Source organism: Bos mutus, chromosome 4 (genome assembly GCF_027580195.1).
Source record: "Bos mutus isolate GX-2022 chromosome 4, NWIPB_WYAK_1.1, whole genome shotgun sequence".
Lineage (NCBI taxonomy): Eukaryota > Metazoa > Chordata > Mammalia > Artiodactyla > Bovidae > Bos > Bos mutus.
This window is the reverse complement of record NC_091620.1, coordinates 80,659,955-80,683,300: the sequence shown is the minus strand read 5'-3', so window position 1 is coordinate 80,683,300 and position 23,346 is coordinate 80,659,955. Positions and strand designations below refer to the sequence as shown.

At 35.5% G+C, this 23,346-nt stretch overlaps 1 protein-coding gene across 7 annotated transcripts in view; it reads left to right on the top strand.

Moving 5' to 3' along the window:
* The window catches only part of CACNA2D1 (calcium voltage-gated channel auxiliary subunit alpha2delta 1), a 524,891-nt gene that overhangs the window by 309,735 nt on the left and 191,810 nt on the right, over positions 1 to 23,346 (top strand). For all 7 annotated transcript variants that reach the window (XM_005890243.3, XM_070369704.1, XM_070369702.1 and 4 more), the window contains exon 5: positions 10,185 to 10,226. In XM_005890243.3, the coding sequence (XP_005890305.2) occupies positions 10,185 to 10,226 (42 nt within the window). The remainder of the gene's footprint in view (positions 1 to 10,184; positions 10,227 to 23,346) is intronic.

The window sequence follows — 23,346 nt, the reverse complement described above, 5'->3', positions numbered from 1 at the left end:
TTGCTTTTTTGCAAGATTTCTGCTCTCCACTGAAGTGACATCAGCCTCTTGTGATTAAAATATCTTCAATTAGTCAAGTACTTAAGCTGGTCAATGTCTCTTTTCCCTCAGTTTCTTGTTTAAAAACTGTCTAAGTGTTATTATTGAAAAGAAAAGCTATGACAAACCTAGACAGTGTATTAAAAAGCAAAGACATCACTTTGTCAACAAAGGTCCATATAGTCAAAGCTGTGGTTTTTCCAATAGTCATGTATGGATGTTAGAGCTGGACCATAAAGAAGGCTGAGTGCTGAATAATTGATGTTTTTGATATGTGGTGCTGGAGAAGACTCTTAGGAGTCCCTTGGACAGCAAGATCAAACCAGTGATCAATCTCAAAGAACATTAACCCTGAACATTCATTGGAATTTCTAAAGCTCCAACATTTCATCTACCTGATGCAAACAGCCGACTCATTGGAAAAGACCCTGATGCTGGGAAAGATTGAAGGCAAAAGAAGAGGGCAGCAGAAGATAAGATGTTTGGATAGCATCACTGATTCAATGGACATGAACTTGGGAAAACTCTGGGAGATAGTGAGGGACAGGGAGGCCTGGTATGCTGCAGTTCCTCAGGTCTCAAAAAGTTGGACACGACTTAGTGACTGAACAACAGCAGCAACAAAAATCATTATTTATGTTTAACCAAGTTGAGTGCCATTTTTATTTTTAGGAAATACTTATTTCCGTTTCAACCTTCTCTTAGTCTGTTCTGTTTATATAATCACATCTCTAACACAAATACTTTTTGGTTATTTAAGTTATGGCATTGATTATAATTGTATAAAATAGTCCTAAAATAATTTGAATACTAGAAAGTTGTATATATAATCTATGCACATCTTAAAATTTCAAAGTTCTTTCAAATAAGTCAGAACTTAAATTTATCATTGCAGCCCTTTGAAGTTGGAGTTCTTTCCCTAGCTAATAAATGAGACGACAAAACAACTTTGGCTGTATCAATTTACTCGTTTGCTGCCACAGACTAAGAATTGAACAAAGGAATAGAATTCTAAAAGTGCTTTTTAGATGCTTTCGATTTGTGGTGCCTGAGAAAACTCTTGGGATCGCCTTGGACAGCAAGGAGATGAAACCAATCAATCTCAAGAACATCATATTTGAGGAACCGAGCACGGTCCACAGAATTCCTTTTCCCTGTCCGTTGTTTAAAAATTTTGCACAACAGATGAAATGCATTATACTCCTTAGGACTCTGTTGAGTCTTTTGGATTACTTGAGAATCTTTTGGATTGTGACTTTCATAAATTAACATTCTAACAATCATACATGTTTTAATTAGAGATGTTATATCTGAGTCACTGAACAGTTTGAATTTAAAAAGCTCTTTGAATTATGACTTAATTAAATGCAATTACTAAAACTAGGCTAATGAAGTATATGCTACTAGGAAGTTTTTTGTTGGTTTCCAAAGCAGTTATGTATTATTCAGATGGAATGGAGTGCTTCAAAATGTCAGAAATTATTTCATTTATTTCTTCTGCAGTAACCTTTCTTTTTTGTACTGTGAGCAAAATTATTTTCACAGAGAAGTAGCTCAAATTATTTAAGCTGTAATTTATCCCCTAGAAAAACACTGATTTCTACTCCAGTTTAAATAAATCTGAATGGCATTCCATTATATTAATGAAAGGTAGCAGCAATTGATCTAGAGCAGTTCCTTTCTACCGTAATGAAGAGAGTGCCGGAATAGTTGTGCTAGGAGGCAAGGGGTTGATTTAAGCTAGTTTGGGGATGCTTCTATCTCAAAACATCCATCCTCAGAAACAGGTACTGATTTTCAGAGATGAATGAATATACTTTGACTTGACGTTTCAAGACATAAAGAAAAATAACAGTATAGAATCTTCTTATGCTTTTACATGTTTCTACAGAAATATGTCGGAGACATTTCCAGTGTGGCGGGGACCGGGGTGGAGAGGAGGGGAAGTGGGGGAGAAATAGCTTTGTCTTTGTTTTAAAGAATTAAAAGACAATTGAGTTTTGTTGGATATTCAAATGAGAGGAGAAGCAAATCTATCAAAGCCTCATTGAACAAAATAGATGGAAGACAGCTACTGGGTCTTGTGTAATCTAAAGAAAAATAGTTACTTAGTGGACACATCAAAATATATAGATGGGAGAATTCTAGAGACCATGGCTGTCCAGTGACTCATTTAAAATTGAAGAATGGAAGCCTCAGGAAGTCACAATGTCAGCTAGTCAGTATTTAAAATCGTTTCTTGATTGAGCCATGTGCTCAGTAAGTATTTCTGATGGACTCACTGTGTGACTGTGGTAGATGTTGGTTTCCTGCCCGCAGCTCTTCAGAGCACACGCACAGTTGTCTAGCTTCCTACTCTAAGCATATATAGATCTTTGCTTGAGGGCTTTCTATGGAGTCAGGAATTCACAGAATTCAACGCTTTGAACCAGTGATGACTGGTGTGGGTGAATACGAGCAATCTTCTCACTCTTCGGATACAACAATGTTGAGCCATGTTTGAGAGCATCCTAGCATCTATTATGCTTATTCTTATTGGGGTATGACCACAGGCCTATTGGTAATTGTCCACTGCTAACTACCTAGGCTTAAAGCATATGAATCATGGGTTAACTTTGATTGTATCTTTCTTTTCCTTTGTTCAGACTAGTTTCAGGGAATTTGGGGAGGTGGGTTTGGGCCCGTACACTGAGGGTATATAAGGTTTCTTCCTTCAGTACTACCTTTGGAAAAATTAACACATATTTACTCCTAGGACATCATATGCTGTTAAGATCAAGTGCTGTGAACTTTGGTCATGAGTCAAGAAAATCTATGAGTTGTGTAAATCAGTAGGGAGAAGTATAGAAACTGGAATATTTTGGTGGATTAAATTTTAATGTTTTAGTTGATGATATCCCAAGCTTCAATTGAATCATAGATTAAAGGAAATTAAAGCTAGGTCATCAGCATTTTAGATGTGTTTGTTCAGTTCTGGTCTGAATTTCCTGGGATATTTGGTAGATGAAAATAACATTTATCTTATTATATTCTACTTTGGCTTTTATCCTATAGTTTAAATAATGTATTTATTGATGCCCTTTGGAACACTAAAAAAGATTACAAGCAGATTCTTATTAAAATTTACCAGATGAAGAAATAAGTTGCTGCACTTAATGTTTAATAGGAATTGATTTCCTCAGAAGTTCAAAAACATGAAACTCTGGAATCACAGTCCACTTGGAATTCCACCTTGATTTCTTAGAAGAGTGAAAGTGGTCTCTATTTTAACTCATTGAGGCTTTTTAGAAGTTATATACTTTCTACTCTGATGCAGTGTATGTGCCTATGTTTATGCAAGCATTTATGGATATGTGCATTTTGTTGTTATTTTTACTCCAGAATTTCTAATAGTTCTTTATAAGCTTGTGATAGTCATTTATCCATTGTCTGTCCATTCAGTAGCTCAGTTGTGTCCGATTCTTTTGACCCCATGGACAGCACATTTTCTTATAAATCTCTTCATTTATCAGATTAAAAATAACAGCTAGTAATACCATTCTGTTATACGGAATCTTTGAAGAAGGGACTTTACATGAGTTAAATCGACTCAAGCATAATATGTGATCTAAGAACATAAAGTTGTAAACATTTACTTTAATTCATAAGTAATTACCAGATAAAGCTAATAGATAAATTCTATGGATATTCCTGATTTTTATGTTTCAATTTGTAAAACAATAGCTTATAATTTGTAGGGGGCCCATACAGGCACTCTGCTCAGCACTTGATGTCAGTTCTTTATTGTCTCTTATACATAATGTGAATCAATGTAGGTTTATCACATGATTTCAATCTAGTGATCTGGGAACAGATCTCTAAATGGACCTGTGCCCATGTTTTTCTTTTTTCTCTTCATAAACAACATTTTCATCATTCCAAACCCCACACAGATATAATGACATAAAAATTTTTTTTTTTTTTTTAAGAACCACTGTCTTTAGTGCTTCAAGCTACTTTTAAGCTATCTTTGGAAACTTCACTTACATTCACATCACCTCCCAAACACACACAAAGACACACAAAATCATATACATTCTGTACCCCCAACTCACCAAAACATCTTCCTAAGTTGTTTTATTCACACAGTGCTATTCACACACCAGGGCTGCTGGTTATCCCATCTCATGTACCATGGTTGATTTGGGCACAGTCAATAGTAGTGGTGTGTCTGGTTGTATGCATGCATGCGAAGTCACTTCAGTCATGATGGACTCTTTGTGACCCAATAGACTGTAGCCCACCAGGCCCTGGGATTCTCCAGGCAAGAATATTAGAGTGGGTTGCTAAGCCCTCCTCCAGGGATTCTTCCTGGCTCAGGGATCAAACCCATGTCTCTTATGTCTGCTTCACAGGCAGGCTGGTTCTGGTTACCAGGTCAAATTGTTACTACGATATGTTAATCAAAAAAATTTGAAATTTAAATGATTTGAACTAAACAGTGTGGTTCTTGTTTGGCAGGAATCATTAACACAACTGCTTTGTAACATAGAGTATCCTTTATGTTGAGCTTTCCTGGTAGATCAGTGGTAAAGAATCTGCCTGCAATGCAGGAGATGCAGGAGGAATGGGTTCTGTCCCTGAATCTGGAAGATCCCCTGGAGGAGGAAATGGCAAACCATTTTAATATTCTTGCCTGAAGAATCCCATGGACAGAGAAGCCTGGTGGGCTACAGTCCATAGGGTCACAAAGAGACATAACTGAGTGAGCACAGCGCGCGTGCATGCGCGCGCGCACGCATACACACACACACACACACACACACCCTTAATGTTCATCCTACTGACTTCATATTTGGAAATAGAGATAAAATGAAAATGAGTTGTTTTTTTTTTTTTTAAGTGATTTAGCAGGCGATAGAGTTGCCCCCAAATTTTCATGCTGTGGATCATATGTAGAGTCAAGTGTATAACCCAGAAAATAAAATTAGTAACTTGGGCAGGAAGTTAACATCTATTTGAGTTTTAAATGTGTCATATATTTCAGATATTGGCTATAAAATCCTAATATTTGGTTCGAACACTTAAATCTTATCCTTGGCAACATCTTATTCCCAGATTGAAGCTTTGTGCTTATGGTTCAGGTTTTTAACATGAACTATTCATCAGAGGCTGCCTTTTATAGGCAAGTAGCATGCAAGGTACTGTCATTCACAGTATGTTTTTATGATGGAATGGTCTATCTTGTCCAGATTGAATTTTTGACTCCCAGTAGACTCCCAGATAAACTAAAGTCATTTATCTGTCAGCTTGCTAGGGGATGTTTTAAATTTCAGTAAACAGCGGTATTGTATTAGCATGAACCATTTGGGTAAATTTGTTTCAAGGAGATAATAAATAACTAAACTACTTGGTTAAAAATCAGAAACAATTTGTTCCTGTCATCTGGTGGTGCTTAAATTAGGAAAAATAACTCTCTAAAGGTGTAACTAATCCATGAATCTAGTTTGAGGCTCTTGCTGGCTTTATCTATCAGATTGCACATAATGCACTGAAATCCATGGATATCCCCCGTGTTTGGGTGTAAAATATCTTCTAAGATGATGTTATTTATAATTTGCATGAAAATGTTTAACTAGAAGGATAGCAGGGAAAGAAGATGATTCAATTCTATAATCTGTGCCAGCGATAATTAGTTTATATACTATAGTTTTGCAGTCTTAAATGATACTGATATAACTGTGTACCTTCTGGAAAAGGGACTGAAAGAATTTTGAGTGATAGGATAGGTAAACGATTTAGGAAGAAACATACATACACATGTGCAAACACGCATGCTTGAGTTGATCAACAGAGGAGGAATGTCTCAAATACCTGAAATTCTTAACTCTCACCTGTTTTAATATCTAGGAAGGTTTTGTGTTATATGGTGTTACCATCCATGTATGATAAGACATATTCTTCAGTTAAAGCAGATTGAAGCAACTGGCCCAACTGCCTCCACATCTTGTCACATGTGAATCAGGAGAGCCAGAACTTAACTCTTAGGTCAGGGTTAATAGTCTTCATCTTTGTTTCCCCAGCATTTAGCACAGAGTGACGTCAGAAGAGTACTGTTGAATGAGTGGGGTGTGTGGCGTCATCTCTTGGTCATGAGACCTCAATATCTTCCTGTACAAAGTCTAGGTGAGATGGAGGCAGAAGCAAGGTAAAGGGAGAAGGAACTCAGCTGATTGATACTCTTGCCTCTCCTCCAATTTCCCCCACACAGACCATTAACTATTAGCTGTTTTTAAACAATATCTTTCCCTAATTTTCTTTTAGCATAGAGTTCATTTTAACCAAAATTTTTCCCTATGTAAACATCAGGACATAGAAGTAGGCCTGATTCACTGTGAATTGTCCTTTATTCCTGGAAAGTGTCCTTTAACCCAATCGTCTAAAGATTGTTTCTGGATTATTCTGGTAATTCACTGATTTATGTGATTTGATTTCAGATTGATTTAGTTTAATGTAGCTACACACATCTGAAAAAATATATATTTATATACACACACACATATATATAATAGCAGAGCTAATATGTACCTCTATGAGGCAGAAGAGATGGCTCTAAATGAATGTGATAAGAAAGAGAATTAAGATTATCATTATTATTAAAATTATGATTTTTTCTCATCTATATTCAAAATTATTATTGAATCAAGAACTCTGAAATTATGCAAACAAAAGCCACAGTAAAGCAAATCACTGCAATTTTCCACAAGAAATTATGATGAATTATGACCTAAAATGTGTTTTATATAGTTACACAATTGAAAGGTCGCATGGATATTTGCCATTTATTTTAGCATCATGCTGCCATGTAGGTGGACTAGGTTGACAGATTAAATACAGAGTTACAGTTTTCCCAAGTCCTGATGCCCTAGGGTGATTTATCTTTACTAATGTTGATCAATTTAGCTTTTCTGTTAGATAAAATAAGGGAATAAAGCAGTGTTCATGCTATCAATGCAGAGTCTGAGGTTTGAGAAAGGAAAGTGTACTTACAAAGATTAAAGAAAAGCTTCTGAGCCAAAAGCAATGTCACGTTTATTGAAGAGAAGAAATTTTGTTTTAATACAGTGGACATAATCAGTTGCACATTCCACTCAGGTCTGTGTTCTCTAATTGAAATGTGACAGCCTGTCTAAGCATATGTGTTTGATTAAGTACTTCCGAGATATGTTGTTGTCATATAAAAAAGACACACTTGTTTTTCTTTGCATTTATATTTTGACCAGCAATCTTGATTCCAGCTTGTGCTTCATCTAGTCCAGCATTTCTCATGATGTATTCTGCATATAAGTTAAATAAGCAGGGTGACAATATACAGCCTTGATGTACTGCTTTTCCAATTTTGAAAAGACCCTGATGCTGGGAAAGATTGAAGGTGGGAGGAGAAGGGGATGACAGAGGATGAGATGGTTGGATGGCATCACCGACTCAATGGACATGGGTTTTAGTAAACTCTGGGCGTTGGTGATAGACAGGGAGGCCTGGCGTGCTGCAGTCCATGGGGTTGCAAAGAGTTGGACACGACTGGGGTACTGAACAGAACTGAACTGATATTTTGACTGTGTTAGACTTATAAGGAAAGAGCTCCTTAAATGTAGAAATATAAAATACTTAGTCACAAGAAGTACTGATGTTTAGCATGTAGTATTACTTTACGCATAATATGTGTTGTTTTCAGTTTGCTTAAAAATTTTTTTTAAAAAAGCCAGGTTTGGCATTATATGTCTTCTGATTTCCAGAAAATTGTCTGTAAATCCATACATAAAAGTTACATACAGTTAGCAATACACATTTTTAATAACAATTTTAGCAGCAATATACAGCTTTATAGGTTTTATATAAAGTATAATACAGTAACAAAGGAAAAATACTGAAATTCTCAAAAAGATTTTTCTCTATTTTAATTTTTATTTCAACTTCAGTCACAGTCTATCTTAATAGAGTCAAATACTTAGCTTGAGTTAAAACTAGTGTTTCTTTATCACACCTTACCCTCTTCTAAAACTGTGTGATACTCTTCATCTTGTATATATAAAGTAAATTCTCTTTGTTACTGTGACCACATGTCACACATAAGAAAAGATTTTAAGTAATCATTGTAGTCCATTAGCTCTGGTTCCAAGGACTAAGTGTAATCCTAGATAAATGAATTATTTTATATAGTTATCTGAACATTTTATTTTACCTAAAAATAGAGGTGGGTATCTTTAACTTACTTTGTGTCTTTCTTGGCACAGATGTATTTACAAATAGGTATTGAATGAGTGTTGAAAGGATGCTACTGAACCAGGTGAAATTTAATGCTATTTTACCTTGTTTTCCACATGTTCCAATTTGGTAAATATAAGTATTCAGTTGGCAAACATAATATCTAAAATGAAGTAAACATATTCAGTGTTTTAACATTTGATAGAATCCACAATCTAAATTGAAAATTGTCTCCTAAGTATAAATTACAAGGCTCCATGAGGGATCAATAAACTAGTAATTGGATTTGAGTCTCAGGAGAATTCCAAAGATTCTCTTGATTTATGTATGTGGTGAGTTCTGATGTGTATTTTACCTTTGTTACAAACCTAATGCTATAAGTAGGAAATGTTCCAGGATATAGAAGTTTTATGTGTGTGAAAATTCTCTAGCTACTTATTCTTTTTGAAAAAACTAATATTAAATGGTAATTTTAAAAATGTTAATGATGCTAAATGAAATTAAAACTCCCAAGTTTCATTCAGTATTACAAATCGTATATTCTTATATTTATTTATGTAGTATTTGGTTGGTTATTTGGTCTTCAGAGAGATCTGTATTTTATAAATCTTCATTATCATAGTATGTTTCTCAAATCAAAAAATAGGCAGAATCTGTGACCTGCCCAAATCAAAACAAAACAAGATCTCAATTTTTTTCTTCTTTTGGAGATTATAATGTGCATTCATACACTGAAGCTATATGAATTCCTGCTGAAAAGAGACAGTTTTAACTTTATCATTTATTCTGAAATCATGACCTTAGAATAATTTTGATTATAAAAAATCTATTACATCTTTAAGAACTATTAATTTTCTTTAGAACATACTTTAAGAAGCACTAATTTAGTCTGTTTTCCCCAAGTAATTAAACAAAATTCTATCAATTGTGTTTTTGTTAGTCAACTTTTGGATTGTCCTTATTTGTAAATGTTTAAGAGACAGAGAAAAGTACACTTTTACATGATACTCAAAATACAAAAGACATACAGAAGATGAAGAATATGCATCTACAATCATTTCAGGAAAAGAAATAAAAAAGAAATCAGTATATATGTATTATTTTTAAATTGCATAGAACTAGCCTTGTAGATAGAAAGAACAAGAATGTAAAATTCCTTGATAGTTCTTTGATCCACTTTCCTTTCCATTTTTTCTCTGTAACACAATTTATGTCCATAATTTATACTTAAGACATATTCAGCAACATTGATAGCTAGTAAAAATGTCCACACACATTCATTCTTGAAAAGTTAACACTCATTTGCTACTTTAGTAGAATATGAGACCATTAGAGTGTTGGATTATCTGATATTTTTGCTGTCTAAATTCACAGACAATCTTGATTCCTTATCTGAGTCTGCTGAAGAAATTCCTGCCAATATCATGCAGTTACACTTTTCTTCAAAGAATAATTTCAACACTTGATATATATTTTTTAAACGTCATGGTTTTAGCCAAATTTTAACAAGCCAGTTATTCACTTGTCTAGAATTATCCTATCTATCATTTCATGATTTAGGTGAAAGAGACAGAGAGAGAGAGAGAGTGTGTGTGTGTGTATAAATTATTGTGTTAAGGATTTTTCAATTTTTTTCTTGACAAATTGACCTCAGATTTGCACTGAGATATTTTGCCCCATTACAAGATGTGGTTTTCTAATGTCACTGATATAGTGTTTTAATATGTTCTTGTAGAAAATATTGGCTAATATTTATGCATCTTTGTGGAATATATCATAAAAGGAATACTATGTGAGGCTTATTATTTCATATGTGAATAAAATATACTTAATGTTTGCTCCAATATGTTTTTAAGTTTTTAATCACATCAATAAAACATTCCTTTTTCCTTTTTTTATAGAGCAATGAAGTTGTGTACTACAATGCAAAGGATGATCTTGATGTGAGTATTAAAAGTTTTACATTACATTACAGGCTAAACTTAACTAGACTAGGGTGAATGGCTTTCTAAACAATCTGACCATGAAGTATATTTAGTTGGATTCATGTTCCCATCCAGCTTTAAAATTGTAGTTGCTTATAAGCATTAACACCTATGTACATTCAAACTGTTTTTCTTTCATCTTAGGCGTGCTACAGTTAATTCTGTGATCCAAAAATTTCATTGTAGTCTTACATATTCTTGAAATCCTGCTAACTTCATCAGGTTTGCTGGAGATGGGCCATTTCATGTAAAATTTTTAAGAATTTGTAAACAATTGTAAGATAATATATTTTAAAATTCATTATAACTTTGTTGGGGTAGTTTAAAGTACTTTAGATATGTTAATAGTATTGCTCTTTTAAACCCTTAGATGGTGAATGAAAAATGAACTGTGTTTTATGATTGGTATATTGGTTTAGCTATTACAGAGAGACTGAAATATGCTAAACTGAAAATGCTAAAGCAAAACAAAAGATTATTCCTCTCTAATGGCACTTTCTGTGTACAAGGCCTGATAGAACAACTCTCTATAATCCAGGCCCTGCAAATGTTTCTCTCATGATTTTTCCTTTCCTCAAAATAACTTTTCCATCTTATGGTCCAAAACGGATGCTGCAAAACCCGCAATGATATTTGCATTCTGTCATCAGAAAGGACTCAGATGGCACTGAAGGTCATATTCTGGAAATCACAGAAGACACATCTGTCTGTACCTGTTGTCTACTACTTAATTCCTAGTGTTACCTGGTTGCCAGAAGATGTGCAGTGTAATTCCCCGTCCTCCTCCCACCTTCCCATAAGCATGTAGACAAATAAAATATAAGGTTCCGTTACCAAAGAGAGAATAGAGAGAATACTAGTTGGGAGTTAATTAGTAGTTTCTATACTTAACTTCAATTTGCGCTTCCTGGCATATTGAAGTTAGTGCCCACATCTACCCGTCAATTGAGTGACTTCTATCAGTTCAGTTCAGTAGCTCAGTCATGTCTGACTCTTTAAGACCCCATGAATCACAGCACTTCAGGCCTCCCTGTCCATCACCAGCTCCCGGAGTTTACCCAAACTCACGTCCATTGAGTCTGTGATGCCACCCAGCCATCTCATCCTCTGTCGTCCCCTTCTCCTCCTGCCCGCAATCCCTCCCAGCATCAGGGTCTTTTCCAGTGAGTCAACTCTTCGGATGAGGTGGCCAAAGTATTGGAATTTCGGCTTCAGCATCAGTCCTTCCAAAGAATACCCAGGACTGATCTCCTTTAGGATGGACTGGTTGGATCTCCTTGCTCTTGAGGAGGATCTCTTCTCTCAAGAGTGTTCTCCAACACCACAGTAAACTTATATTAATATAGTCAAATTCTTCAACTTGGAATGGAGCAAAAAATTCTCATTTATAGTACAATGCTTATAACATTTTGTGCTATGTTTAGTATTATTTAGTTCTTAATGCATATGTTTTGATCACTGTGACCAAAATGTTCTCTGCAATAGAAATATATAGTCCTTATTTTTTTAATTAATTTATTTTTTATTGAAGGATAATTGCTTTACAGAATTTTGCTGTTTTCTATCAGACCTCAACATGAATCAGCCATAGGTATACATATATCCCCTCCCTTTTGAACCTCCCTCCAATCTCCTTCCCCATCCCACCCCTCTAGGTTGATACACAGCCCCTGTTTGAGTTTCCTGAGCCATATAGCAAATTTCCATAGGTTATCTATTTTATACATGGTAATTAAGTTTCCATGTTACTCTTTCCATACATCACCCTCTCCTCCCCTTTCCCCATGTCCATAAGTCTGTTCACTGTGGCTGTTTCTCCATTGTTGCCTTGTAAATAAATTCTTCAGTACCATTTTTCTAGATTCTGTATATATGCATTAGAATATGGTATTTATCTTTCTCTTTCTGACTCACTTTACTCTGTATAATAGGTTCTAAGTTCATCCACCTCATTAGAACTGACTCAAATGCGTTCCTCTTTAAGGCTGAGTAATATTCCATTGTGTTTATGTACCACAACTTCTTTATCCATTCATCTGTCGATGGACATTCTAGGTTGCTGCTATGTTCTAGCTATTGTAAACAGTGCTGCAGTGAACAGCGGGATACATGTTTCTCTTTCAATTTTGGCTTCCTCAGTGTATATGTGTAGGAGTGGGATTGCTTGGGTCTGTGGTGGTTTTATGCCTAGTTTTTTAAGAAAATGAAAGACAGTTAAGAAGTGTTAGTAAACACTGAACTTGGATATTCACTTTAGGACTTTTAGTGGTTATACATTTTTTTCTTAAGATTATTGCTTATCAGATGAAGTTGGACTTATATAGATGATGAAATTAATTCACCCTCACCAAACATTTTGCAATATATGGTTGGATTTAGTTGGTTCTTATCCTCCAACTTTATATGTGTAATGATATTTTTATTTATCAAATGTTTATACAATCATAATGGCATTTTGTTTTAATTTGAATTGGCTTACCCCTCAATGTTATTTATTTCACTTTTCTATGTACCAATTTAGGGCTTCCCTGGTAGCTCAGTCAGTTAACAGTCTGCTTGCAGTGCAGGAGACCCAGGTTTCATCTTAGGGTTGGGAAGATCCCCTGGAGAAGGAAATGGCAACCCACTCTATGTCCTTGCCTAGAAAAGCCCACAGACAGAGGAACCTGGCAGGCTGCAGTCCATGGGGTCATAGAGAGTCGGGTATGGCTGAGAAACTAACATATACCAATTTAGTTTCATGTTTTTAATTGCTCAAATTCCACAAAGCCATATTCATTATGAAAAATTGGCAACTGGAGATTATATGATGTGAATTTATAATCTCATACATCAATATCTAATAGCTAATGAACACAGGAACTAATTGGAATGCTAAATATTGAAATGGTGTTATCAATTAATAAATTTGTCCTCATATGTTTGAATGGGGTATAAATATCTGAGATCTAAATACGTTTTCTATTTTCTGGAATAGTTATATATTTAACCTATGAGTGGATTTTGAAACCAAGGGGCTGAAATCTTGCCAGTAATGTGAAGCTATAGAAAATAGGCCAGATTTAACTGTAGACATATTTTGATATGCTGTTGCCTTTGGATGTCATACATTCTCCAGCTTGCCTCAATTCCACTCTCCTTGTTGTTTTATTCTCTGTCTATATCACACATCTACACACATAAAAAATAAAGTAGAATTGCCTTAACATAATACAGGGATAGAATCCTCAGCACACCAACATTTAAGGAAAGGTCTTGAAGGCAGGGTATGGTGTGTAGAATAAAAGTAGATAGAAGTGAGGAAAAAGTAGCTTTCATAATAGAAGTAAATCATATGTAAAAGCCCATAACTTAAGTTTATGTTGAGTTAAAGACTAATTGTTCCTATTTTTCTTCCATGTTTGTTTTATTTGTCCATCACCAATTAAGATTTGAATATAAAGAATGACATATTCAAGTGTAATCTATTGGTTTTGTTCATTATAATGATGATACATGGCCTCACTTAAAGGTAAAGCAAGCATTTAAAGCTGATCAGTTATCTCTTTGGAGTGTAACTTTCTATTAGCTACATCTGAATTAGTTTGTGGAGAGCTGTCACGTTGTAAGCTTTTCAAGGACTTTGATATAAGACAGTTCCTCAGGGGCATTTTATAATCTCCACGCTACTCTAGATCAATGCTATTTATATTCACCTTCTGGGTATAAAAATAAAAACTTAGTGACAGCCAGATTTAGCTAAAGTGGTGACTGAAATAAGGGTAAAAGTAATGTCCCTTAGGATTGTGTAATATTATATAAAAACTATGACTATAGTCATTCACACAGATTTTTGCTTTGGAACTTCAAAATGTAAGTATTACTGGGCTAAATTATTTGGTTATGTGGTTAGCCACAATTCTCCTGGTAGACATAAGTTACATAAGGTATATAGCCGTGCTAGAAATGTAAGATAATCATTTCTGTCCCTTGTGCTAGTTATATTAGCATATTCTCTCCTCTAATTACCTGATTATAATATCCTACAGTTTTTGTGCTAAGTATTCTTTAAAAACTAATTCAAATACTACCTACTCTTGAAGCCTGCCTTGGTTTTTCTAGATAGCAAATGGTATTTCCTTCTTCTGAGTACCCTAAATAACTTGCTACACATTTTTGGTTTTAATGGTCTAATACCATACACTATAGTATTTTTAAGTATTTTTATATAGGGATAATCTTTATTAAATTTTTGTGTCTTGAGATAAGGGTCTTACTCATTTTCTCTCTTTAATGATTTAGAGTAATTGTTGACATGATGCTATTAAATTGGATAGTTGATTATGTGCTTCAGTTCCCCAGTTGCTTACATAGCATTCATGAAGATTGTTTACTTTTTAGGTGGTGCTGTATTTGCAAAGTAAATAGGAAACCCTTTGCAAGCATGGTAGAAAAAAAAAAGTTTGTTTTGCTTCAAGGTTGGGTGGAAACAAGATTAAGAGAGGATTGGCAAGACTGGCTTTGACTATGGACTGTCTTTGAATTAATTTTTTTTTAATATAGACATTTGAAGATGGGATCAGAGTGGACCTTGTTCCTTCCTGTACTCTCATGTGTTCCTTCTTCCTGTTAGCCTCTGGTTCAGTCATGAGGACTAAGTAAAGACAGACAGTCTGCTTTGCCCTATGTCTAAAACTGATTCAAGTTGAGAATAAGAGTTAGAATATTTGTAGGCAGTTACTACAAGTAATATAAGATCAGAAATTTTGGTTCTAAGACTGAAGAGATCTGATAGGCTAAGTTTTTATGAATCTTTATGAAATGTGAAATCAAGCCTATTAGTCCATTGAACTAAATTTTGTCTAATTTTGCATTTAATAAAAGTAAATTGCTGAATTTCATTTTCAAAGAGAATACAGCATTAATGTGCATAGAATGTTTTAATGTAAGATTAATTTTTAACTTTTTATCAGGAAAAGTGTTTTAAATATAAAAAAGAAAGAATAGTAAACCGAGTCTCCATAGTTGCTGTATCTAGTATTTGTGTAAATATTTTAAGATAAAATAGAGATATGTTTCACTCCTAAATTCTTCCATATGAAACTATTTTCCCCAATTAATAACAATACATACATGTATAATTACTATCAGTAATTATACCTGTAATTACTATCAGTAATTATTATCAGTACATTGTTATATGGAGGAAATAGAGTATGATACTTAAGAGACTTTATTCCAGAGTTCCACTGCAAGCATTTGAATCCCAGCTGTGCCGTTTTCTAGCCTGGTGATTTGGCAGTCACCTAACCTCTCTGTTTTTCCCTCTTGGCTTGAAAAATAAAGGTAACAGTGATCCCTACCTCATACAGTCACTGTGAAAATTAACATTCCCTGTCTTACAGTAGGCAGTCTAGAAATATTAGTGAGTGTAATTTTTAAAATGAGTAATTATATTTTTACAATACATTTAATATTGATTTGAAGTGATTTTAGTTCCACATGGGGAAACATTTATGCATGTGGGTGTGTTAACAATAATTAAAGAGTACTAATTTGAGTTATTTTATTGTTAAGAATATCCTTATATTTGTGTGAAAAACTTAAGAAAATGCTTAACAAAATAAAAATTGAAATAGAATCCTCTAAAACACATTTAGAAATGCATGTGACTGCAATGCAGAAATTTGTTGTAAAGTCCTTGTGAGTGGTATATATCCCAATTAGAAAAGATAATTAAATGTCTAAATAAAATGGAAAATAGCTAACAATGCAACAATTAGTTATGAAATTCCACATTCAGGTTCTCCTTAGTTTTGATGGGTGGAGATACCACTATGCCAATGAGGAACTGCCCTCTCCTTAGTTTTGAAGTTTATTTAGGTTCTTAGAGACATCTGTCCCAGTAAATCCTTAACTTTGCTAAAGGTTTAGCAAAGTAGATTCTGCAGAAGGTTTGAGTTGTGCTAGCATGCAGCACTGTTTTCTTAATTCCCAAAGCAAGCAAAGAGAAAGCAGATCATTGCAAACCCTTATTAACCTAATTCGAAGATCTATGTTTTGGACTGAAATCCAAATGAAATAAATTCAACCCAGAATTCCCATGTCAATAAATTAGGTTGATTTATTTGCTACATTTTATTTTATTGATTACATTAAAAATGTGACCTATCTGGGACATTTGGCTAGTCTGCTGAATTCCCTTGCATATTTATGTTGCTATTTATTTTCTTACTGGCCTTGTCTAACATTAAAATTAATCCCAACCTAATGTCCTTTCTAAATGTCTTTTTAAAAGGCCAATCATTCATTTTATTTTATGGAAATATCAGTCTGCTTCTAGAATGAATCAAAAGCGGTATGTATCAAACAATGATGAAATATGTTCTAATTATTAAAGAAGGAATCAAAGTCTAGGTTTCTCTCTCTCTCTCTCTTTTTTTAAAATTATCTGATAGTATGTGGCCTTTATTTGAGGCTCTGCTAATGATTATTGTTGAATCCTCATAGGAGATAGTATAGAGATAGAATATTAATTGCTTTAGTAAAATAAATGGTATAATCAGAGTTGCCTTTTTTCTGTGTGAATCCAAAATAAATGGTTTGAATATTTTCAATGCTGTTTGTTTGGATTAGATTATAATAATAGTTATAATTGTATTATATAATATATATAAAATAATAGTCACTCAAACATGTGTTAGCTTAATGGACTTCCCAAGTGGTGCTAGTGGTAAAGAATCCGCCTGCCAGTGCAAGACGCATAAGAAACTGAGTTTCATCCCTGGGTTGGGAAGATCCCCTGGGGGAAGGCATGGCACCTCTCTCTAGTATTCTTGTCTGGACAATCCCATGGACAGAACAGCCTGGTGGTCTACAGTCCATAGGGTTGCAAAGAGTGGGCATGACTGAAGTGACAACATGCATGCGCATACTTACTCTAAACTAGGAAATAAATGCTTTGTAGGTAATGTTATCATTCACACTCATCTTTTGTGGCACATACTATTATTTAAATAATTTTCAGAAAAACCAAGTGAAATTTAGTGAGCTGAAGTGACTTGTCCCCTATCACATATGTGTATTTGGAAGAGCAGAGAATTGAATGAAGTGCAGTCAGAGTGATGCACAGCAGGAGCCACGTGTCACTGTGCTGTGCTGCCCTGCATATGCCATGGGCATCCGCGGTGCACAGGAAGGACCCTGTGATGGAGCTGTTATAAATCAAGATTTTCAATTAAAATTTTTGAAGATGGTTTTGATTTAAAATTTTAATTTATTATACCTATCCATCATTCTTTCCATATTTAATTTTGATGTATATGGCTTGTATTTATCCAGCCAGCTTCATCCTTGACTGTTATTAACAGTGACTTGCAAGTAGGCAAAATAAAATCTGTGATTAAAAAAGATGGTTAGACTTTAAATCAGAAATCTTCACTGATCTGATCCATCATTCCCAGTGGTATTTTCCATGAACACCTTAAAATGAATGCATGCACCTTTGTGTGAAATATAGCCTTATTAGAATTCCTGGGAGGGGGAACTGTTAAGACTGATAATAAGGAAGATTATTTCAGATTCTGTTTCTTGTAGGAATAGTGCCGTGTGTTTTTGGTGCCTTCTTCCAAAAATTGAGTCTGGTTTAATATTTTTGTAATGCTTTGTACACTTGTGTATGTGCTGGTTTTGCAAGGATAGTTAAAACATTGGTCCTAAGCTGCTTTGGAGTGGTGGCATGCATAATTCTCTTTCAGATTCCACATGTCATATTCTTCCTTTACAGAAGGTAGTGTATGGTGTATTTACTTAGAACTCACTGAATTAAGTTTGGAAAATTTGGTGGTATTATGTAGGCATTATCTATTCACCCTATCTACAACATTGGGTAAATAATTATGGGGACCGGATTGCTTTGAATGATTTCTTCAACCTTTTCTTGCTTGCATATACATATCAGTTTAAAAAGATCACCTATTTACTTATAAATTATATGTAAACACACACACACAAACACACCTGAAATGATATGCTGAGAAACCTCCCAAGCGATTTCCAAATTTTTAAGATAACTGAAGTTTTATGAAGTGTTGGTTTAAGTGGCATTTCACAATAAGAATTGCCAGAAAAAAGCAAAAAGTTTTATCTAGATACTTACTTGCTAAATGCCTTTGATTATGATGACTTTGTATTACCACTGGAAATACCTCAGCAGGCCACATGAACACAGGGATTTGTTACCAATACAGTACTAAGAAATGTAAGCCCATATTTATAATCATCTTCTTGATAATGTTAGCTTTTTTGACTAGTTTACTGGTTGAATCCATTGAATCACTTTTCTGTCTGGTAAGAAGAGCTAGTGCTGGCAATGGAAGCATCATCTCTGTCCTTCCCTCTTTGTTCAGGGCAACTTCCGTTACTAGAATTTCAACTCCAGTCATTATTAATTACAGCTGGTAGCACATAGGGAGTAGGTTGTAGCTAAGAAAATAGGAAGTAAATTTACACATCAGTTCAATTCAGTCACTCAGTCATGTCCGACTCGTTGCTACCCCACGGACTGCAGCACGCCAGGCCTCCCTGTCCGTGACCAACTCCCGGAGCTTACTCAAACTCATGTCCATTGATTTGATGATGCTATCCAACCATCTCATCCTCTGTCGTCCCCTTTTCCTCCTGCCTTCAATCTCTCCCAGCATCAGGGTCTTTTCAAATGAGTCAGTTCTTTGCATCAGGTGGCCAAAGTATTGGAGTTTCAGCTTCAACATAGTGCTTCAATGAATATTCAGGACTGATCTCCTTTAGGATGGACTGGTTGGATCTCCTTGCCGTCCAAGGGACTCTCAAGAGTCTTCTCCAATGCCACAGTTCAAAAGCATCATTTCTTCGGTGCTCAGCTTTCTTTGTAGTCCAACTCTCACATCCATAAATGACTACTGGGAAAACCATATCCTTGACTGCTGCTGCTGTTGCTAAGTCACTTCAGTCGTGTCCGACTCTGTGTGACCCCATAGACGGCAGCCCACCAGGCTCCCCTGTCCCTGGGATTCTCCAGGCAAGAAAACTGGAGTGGGTTGTCATTTCCTTCTCCAATGCATGAAAGTGGAAAGCAAAAGTGAAGTCGCTCTGTCGTGTCCAAGTCTTTGAGACCCCATGGACTGTAGCCTACCAGGCTCCTCCATCCAGGCGATTTTCCAGGCAAGAGTACTGGAGTGGGTTGCCATTGCCTTCTCCTATAGCCTTGACTAGATGGACCTTTGTTGGCAAAGTAATATCTCTGCTTTTAATTATGCTGTCTAGGTTAGTCATAACTTTTCTTCCAAGGAGTAATCATCTTTTAATTTCATGGCTACAGTCACCATCTGCAGTGATTTTAACCCCCCAAAATAAAATCTGTCACCTTTTCTACTGTTTCCCCATCTATTTGCCATGAAGTGATGAGACCAGATGCCATGATCTTCGTTTTCTGAATGTTGAGCTTTAAGCCAACTTTTTCACTCTCCACTTTCATCAAGAGGCTCTTTAGTTCTTCTTCACTTTCTGCCATAAAGGTGATATCATCTGTATATCTGAGGTTATTGATATTTCTCCCAGCATCTTAATTCCAGCTTGTGCTTCATCCTGCCCAGTGTTTCTCATGATGTACTCTGCATATAAGTTAAACAAGCAGGGTAACAATATACAGCCTTGACGTACTCCTTTTCCTATTTGGAACCAGTCTGTTGTTCCATGTCCAGTATTAACTGTTGCTTCCTGACCTTCATACAGATTTCTCAAGAGGCAGATCATGTGGTCTGGTATTCCCATCTCTTGAAGAATTTTCCACAGTTTGTTGTGATGTGATTAACACATAAAGTGTGCACTGAAAGTGACTTTGTAGGAAGTAAGCTCTCCTTTCTCCTGTTGTACCTGGAGGGTGAGTGATGACTTGAGACCAACTCACATACATTTAGTAAGGCCAGAGTAGATGGAGTGCTAATGTCACTCCATTTAGTAAATATTAATAACATTTAATTTTTCTTATTTACTCAAAATGGGTGTAACTGTAAGTTCAAATGTTTTTTTCCACCCTTCCTATGAATTCTTTTGGGGACCATGGACACATGGTATATTAAGTTTTATTTTAAGTTCTTCACAGAGAAAAAGTCTTGGTTGTCACTTGAGAGAAGTAATTGAAGTAATTCTACTTGTGAAATTGAAGTGAAAAGCCCAGCTAATATTCTAAGCTATGTTCACCTACACAATGTCTCTTTGACTGATTGATATCTATACTATGTTGTGAATGCATTATCATAAAATAAAATGAAAATTCTCTGGGCCAAGGGGTTTGGAAACCAAGAGACTCCTTTGGTAAATGCTTATTTATACCCACCTTCCATCATTTACATGTTTTTGTAGTTACATGACATTTAGGAAAAGAAAGGTTGGAAACAATTCACTTTAAGTTAAAGTTCATAGATTTCAGAATTATAATTTTCAGAGCCAGAAGTAGCCTTACAAATCTTATTTTCCCCTGTTTCTTTAAAAAGAGAAACAAACAAAAAAGCACCAACAAAAAACCCTGAGGAGCCATAGCAAGAACACAAAGAATTGGAATGAGAATGAGAAACTGAATTCCTGACTTAGGTGCTGTCTGTAAATTTACTGGGCTGCTTCCAGTGTTTGTTCTTTCTTCAGATGGAAGTAGAAAAAGCATGAATTTGGGGAGTAAGAAATATAGATTCAAGTTGATTTATTCACTGAACAAATAGTATAAATAGGGCAAGCAGATACAGTTCTAAACAATTTGCCAGGTGCTAGGGCCACAACTGAACAATGTCAATGAGTTCTCTTGCCCTCGTGGTGACACAACTGAACAATGTCAATGAGTTCTCTTGCCCTCGTGATGACTATATTTTAGTGTAGTGAGACAGCAAACATGGGACAGATAAAATGGCTGGTAACATTCTTAAGAGGTGCTTGCTCCTTGGAAGAAAATCTGTGACCAACCTAGACAGCATATTAAAAAGCAGACACACTGCCAATAAAAGTCCACCATCCAGTCAAAGCTATGGTTTCTCCAGTAGTCATATATGGATGTGAGAGTTGGACTATAAACAAAGCTAAGCGTCAAAGAATTGATGCTTTTGAACTGTGGTGTTGGAGAAGACTCTTGAGAGTCCCTTGGACTGCAAGGAGATCCAGCCAGTCCATCCTAAAGGAGATCAGTCCTGGGTGTTCATTGGAAGGACTGATGCTGAAGCTGAAACTCCAATACTTTGGCCACCTGATGGGAAGAACTGACTCATTTGAAAAGACCCTGATGCTGGAAAAGATTGAAGGCAGGAAGAGAAGGGGTGACAGAGGGTGAGATGGTTGGATGGCATCATTGAATCAAAGGACATGAGTTTGAGTAAGCTCTGGGAGTTGGTGATGGACAGGGAAGCCTGGCGTGCTGAAGTCCATGAGGTTGGAAAGAGTTGGACATGACTGAGCGACTGAACCAAACTGAACTGAACATTCTTACACATCCATGAGTCCTTAAACACCATTTTGAATATTAATTTGTTGATGACAAATTTCTGATTTTAATTCAGAGAATTCTGATCATTGAATGAGCTTTGTTGCAAATTTGATTTTTAAAAGATATCTGAAAATAAAATGTGGTAAAATTATTGCTTCTAAAGTCAAATTTGGTACAATCTATGTAAGACAGAATGGAAATAGAGGCAACTGCACCAAAGCAGTTATGTAACCACTCTTTATCCTTTTTTTGACATTTTATACATAGCTGTTAATTTATTCTCTTTATCTTGAAAGGGTTGTCCTGCCATCTATCCATCTATCCAAATTCTGTCCATGTTAAGACATAGCCTGAGGTTATATCTTAGGATATGACTTAAATTTTGCGTTAATGAATCTTTGACAAAACTTAATGTGAAATTCCGTAAAGTCAGTCACATCTGCATTGCTCTTAAGGTGATAAATGTGATGTAATATTTCCATGATTCTATGGGCAGTAATTTAGATGGGAAAATCTCCAAGAGAGTATTTTTCAGCTGAGATCCGAAGAATAGTCTGATACTATTAAAAAAGACCAGGAAACAGCATACCAGGCAATGGGAACAACAAGCACAAGGACCTTAAACCAGGAGGAGCATGATGTGTGTGAGGAACAGGAAAACAGGCCAGGGCAGCAAGAACATGATGATCAAGGAGGACAGGGCAGGGGACGTGGATAAAGAGTCAGGCCAGAAGTAGGTCGTTTGGAGTCTGTGAGCCATTGAGAGGTTTTCATTTCTTTATAAATATGGTAGGGTTTTGGTTTCCTGGAGTCTGGGCTCTGTGTACATTAGTTGTAAGGTGTTAGTCTTGGCCTCAGATGTCAAGGATAACATCTGGTCTACGCTACCAATTTTTTTTAAACTTATTTTGCCCTGAAAGTGTTTTTTTTTTTAAGTATGTTTGTCTGTCATAATCTTCACAATATAAAAATTTGCTTTTAATTTTTTAAGAAATAGATGGGCCTCATTTAAATCTTTCATAATGCAATGCATATATACCACTATGTGCTTTCCAGTGGGAGTGCTATATTGAACTTTCAGACTATTTGAAATCACACAGTGCTTTTCATATGTAAGAAACCATTTCACAGTCCCTTAGTAGAGAAAATACGCTCTCTGTCACTCCCTAAAATTTAGGTTACATATTTATATATAGAATAGATATGTATATGTTTTAGAGTATTACATTTCTTTGTAATGCTAATAATTTGCAAATTTATACTGCTTACGGAGTTTACATCAGCTTCCAGCTCTTTTCATAACACTTTCCTGTACCATGGTTGTGATGGCTTTCATGCTCACTGTGGGCTAGGTCCTGGATGGGTGAGTCATGAGCATTCATCCAGCGTGCAAACTATCAATAAAAATTCATCAGTTTCATTTTGAGAATATCCTCAGATCCTGTATTCCTACTTAATGTTATCGGCTTCCCTAGCGGCTCAGATGGTAAAGAATCCACCTGCATTGCGGGAGACCTGGGCTTGATCCTTGGATTGGGAAGATCCCCTGGAGGAGGGCTTGGCAACCCACTCCAGTATTCTTGCCAGGAGAAT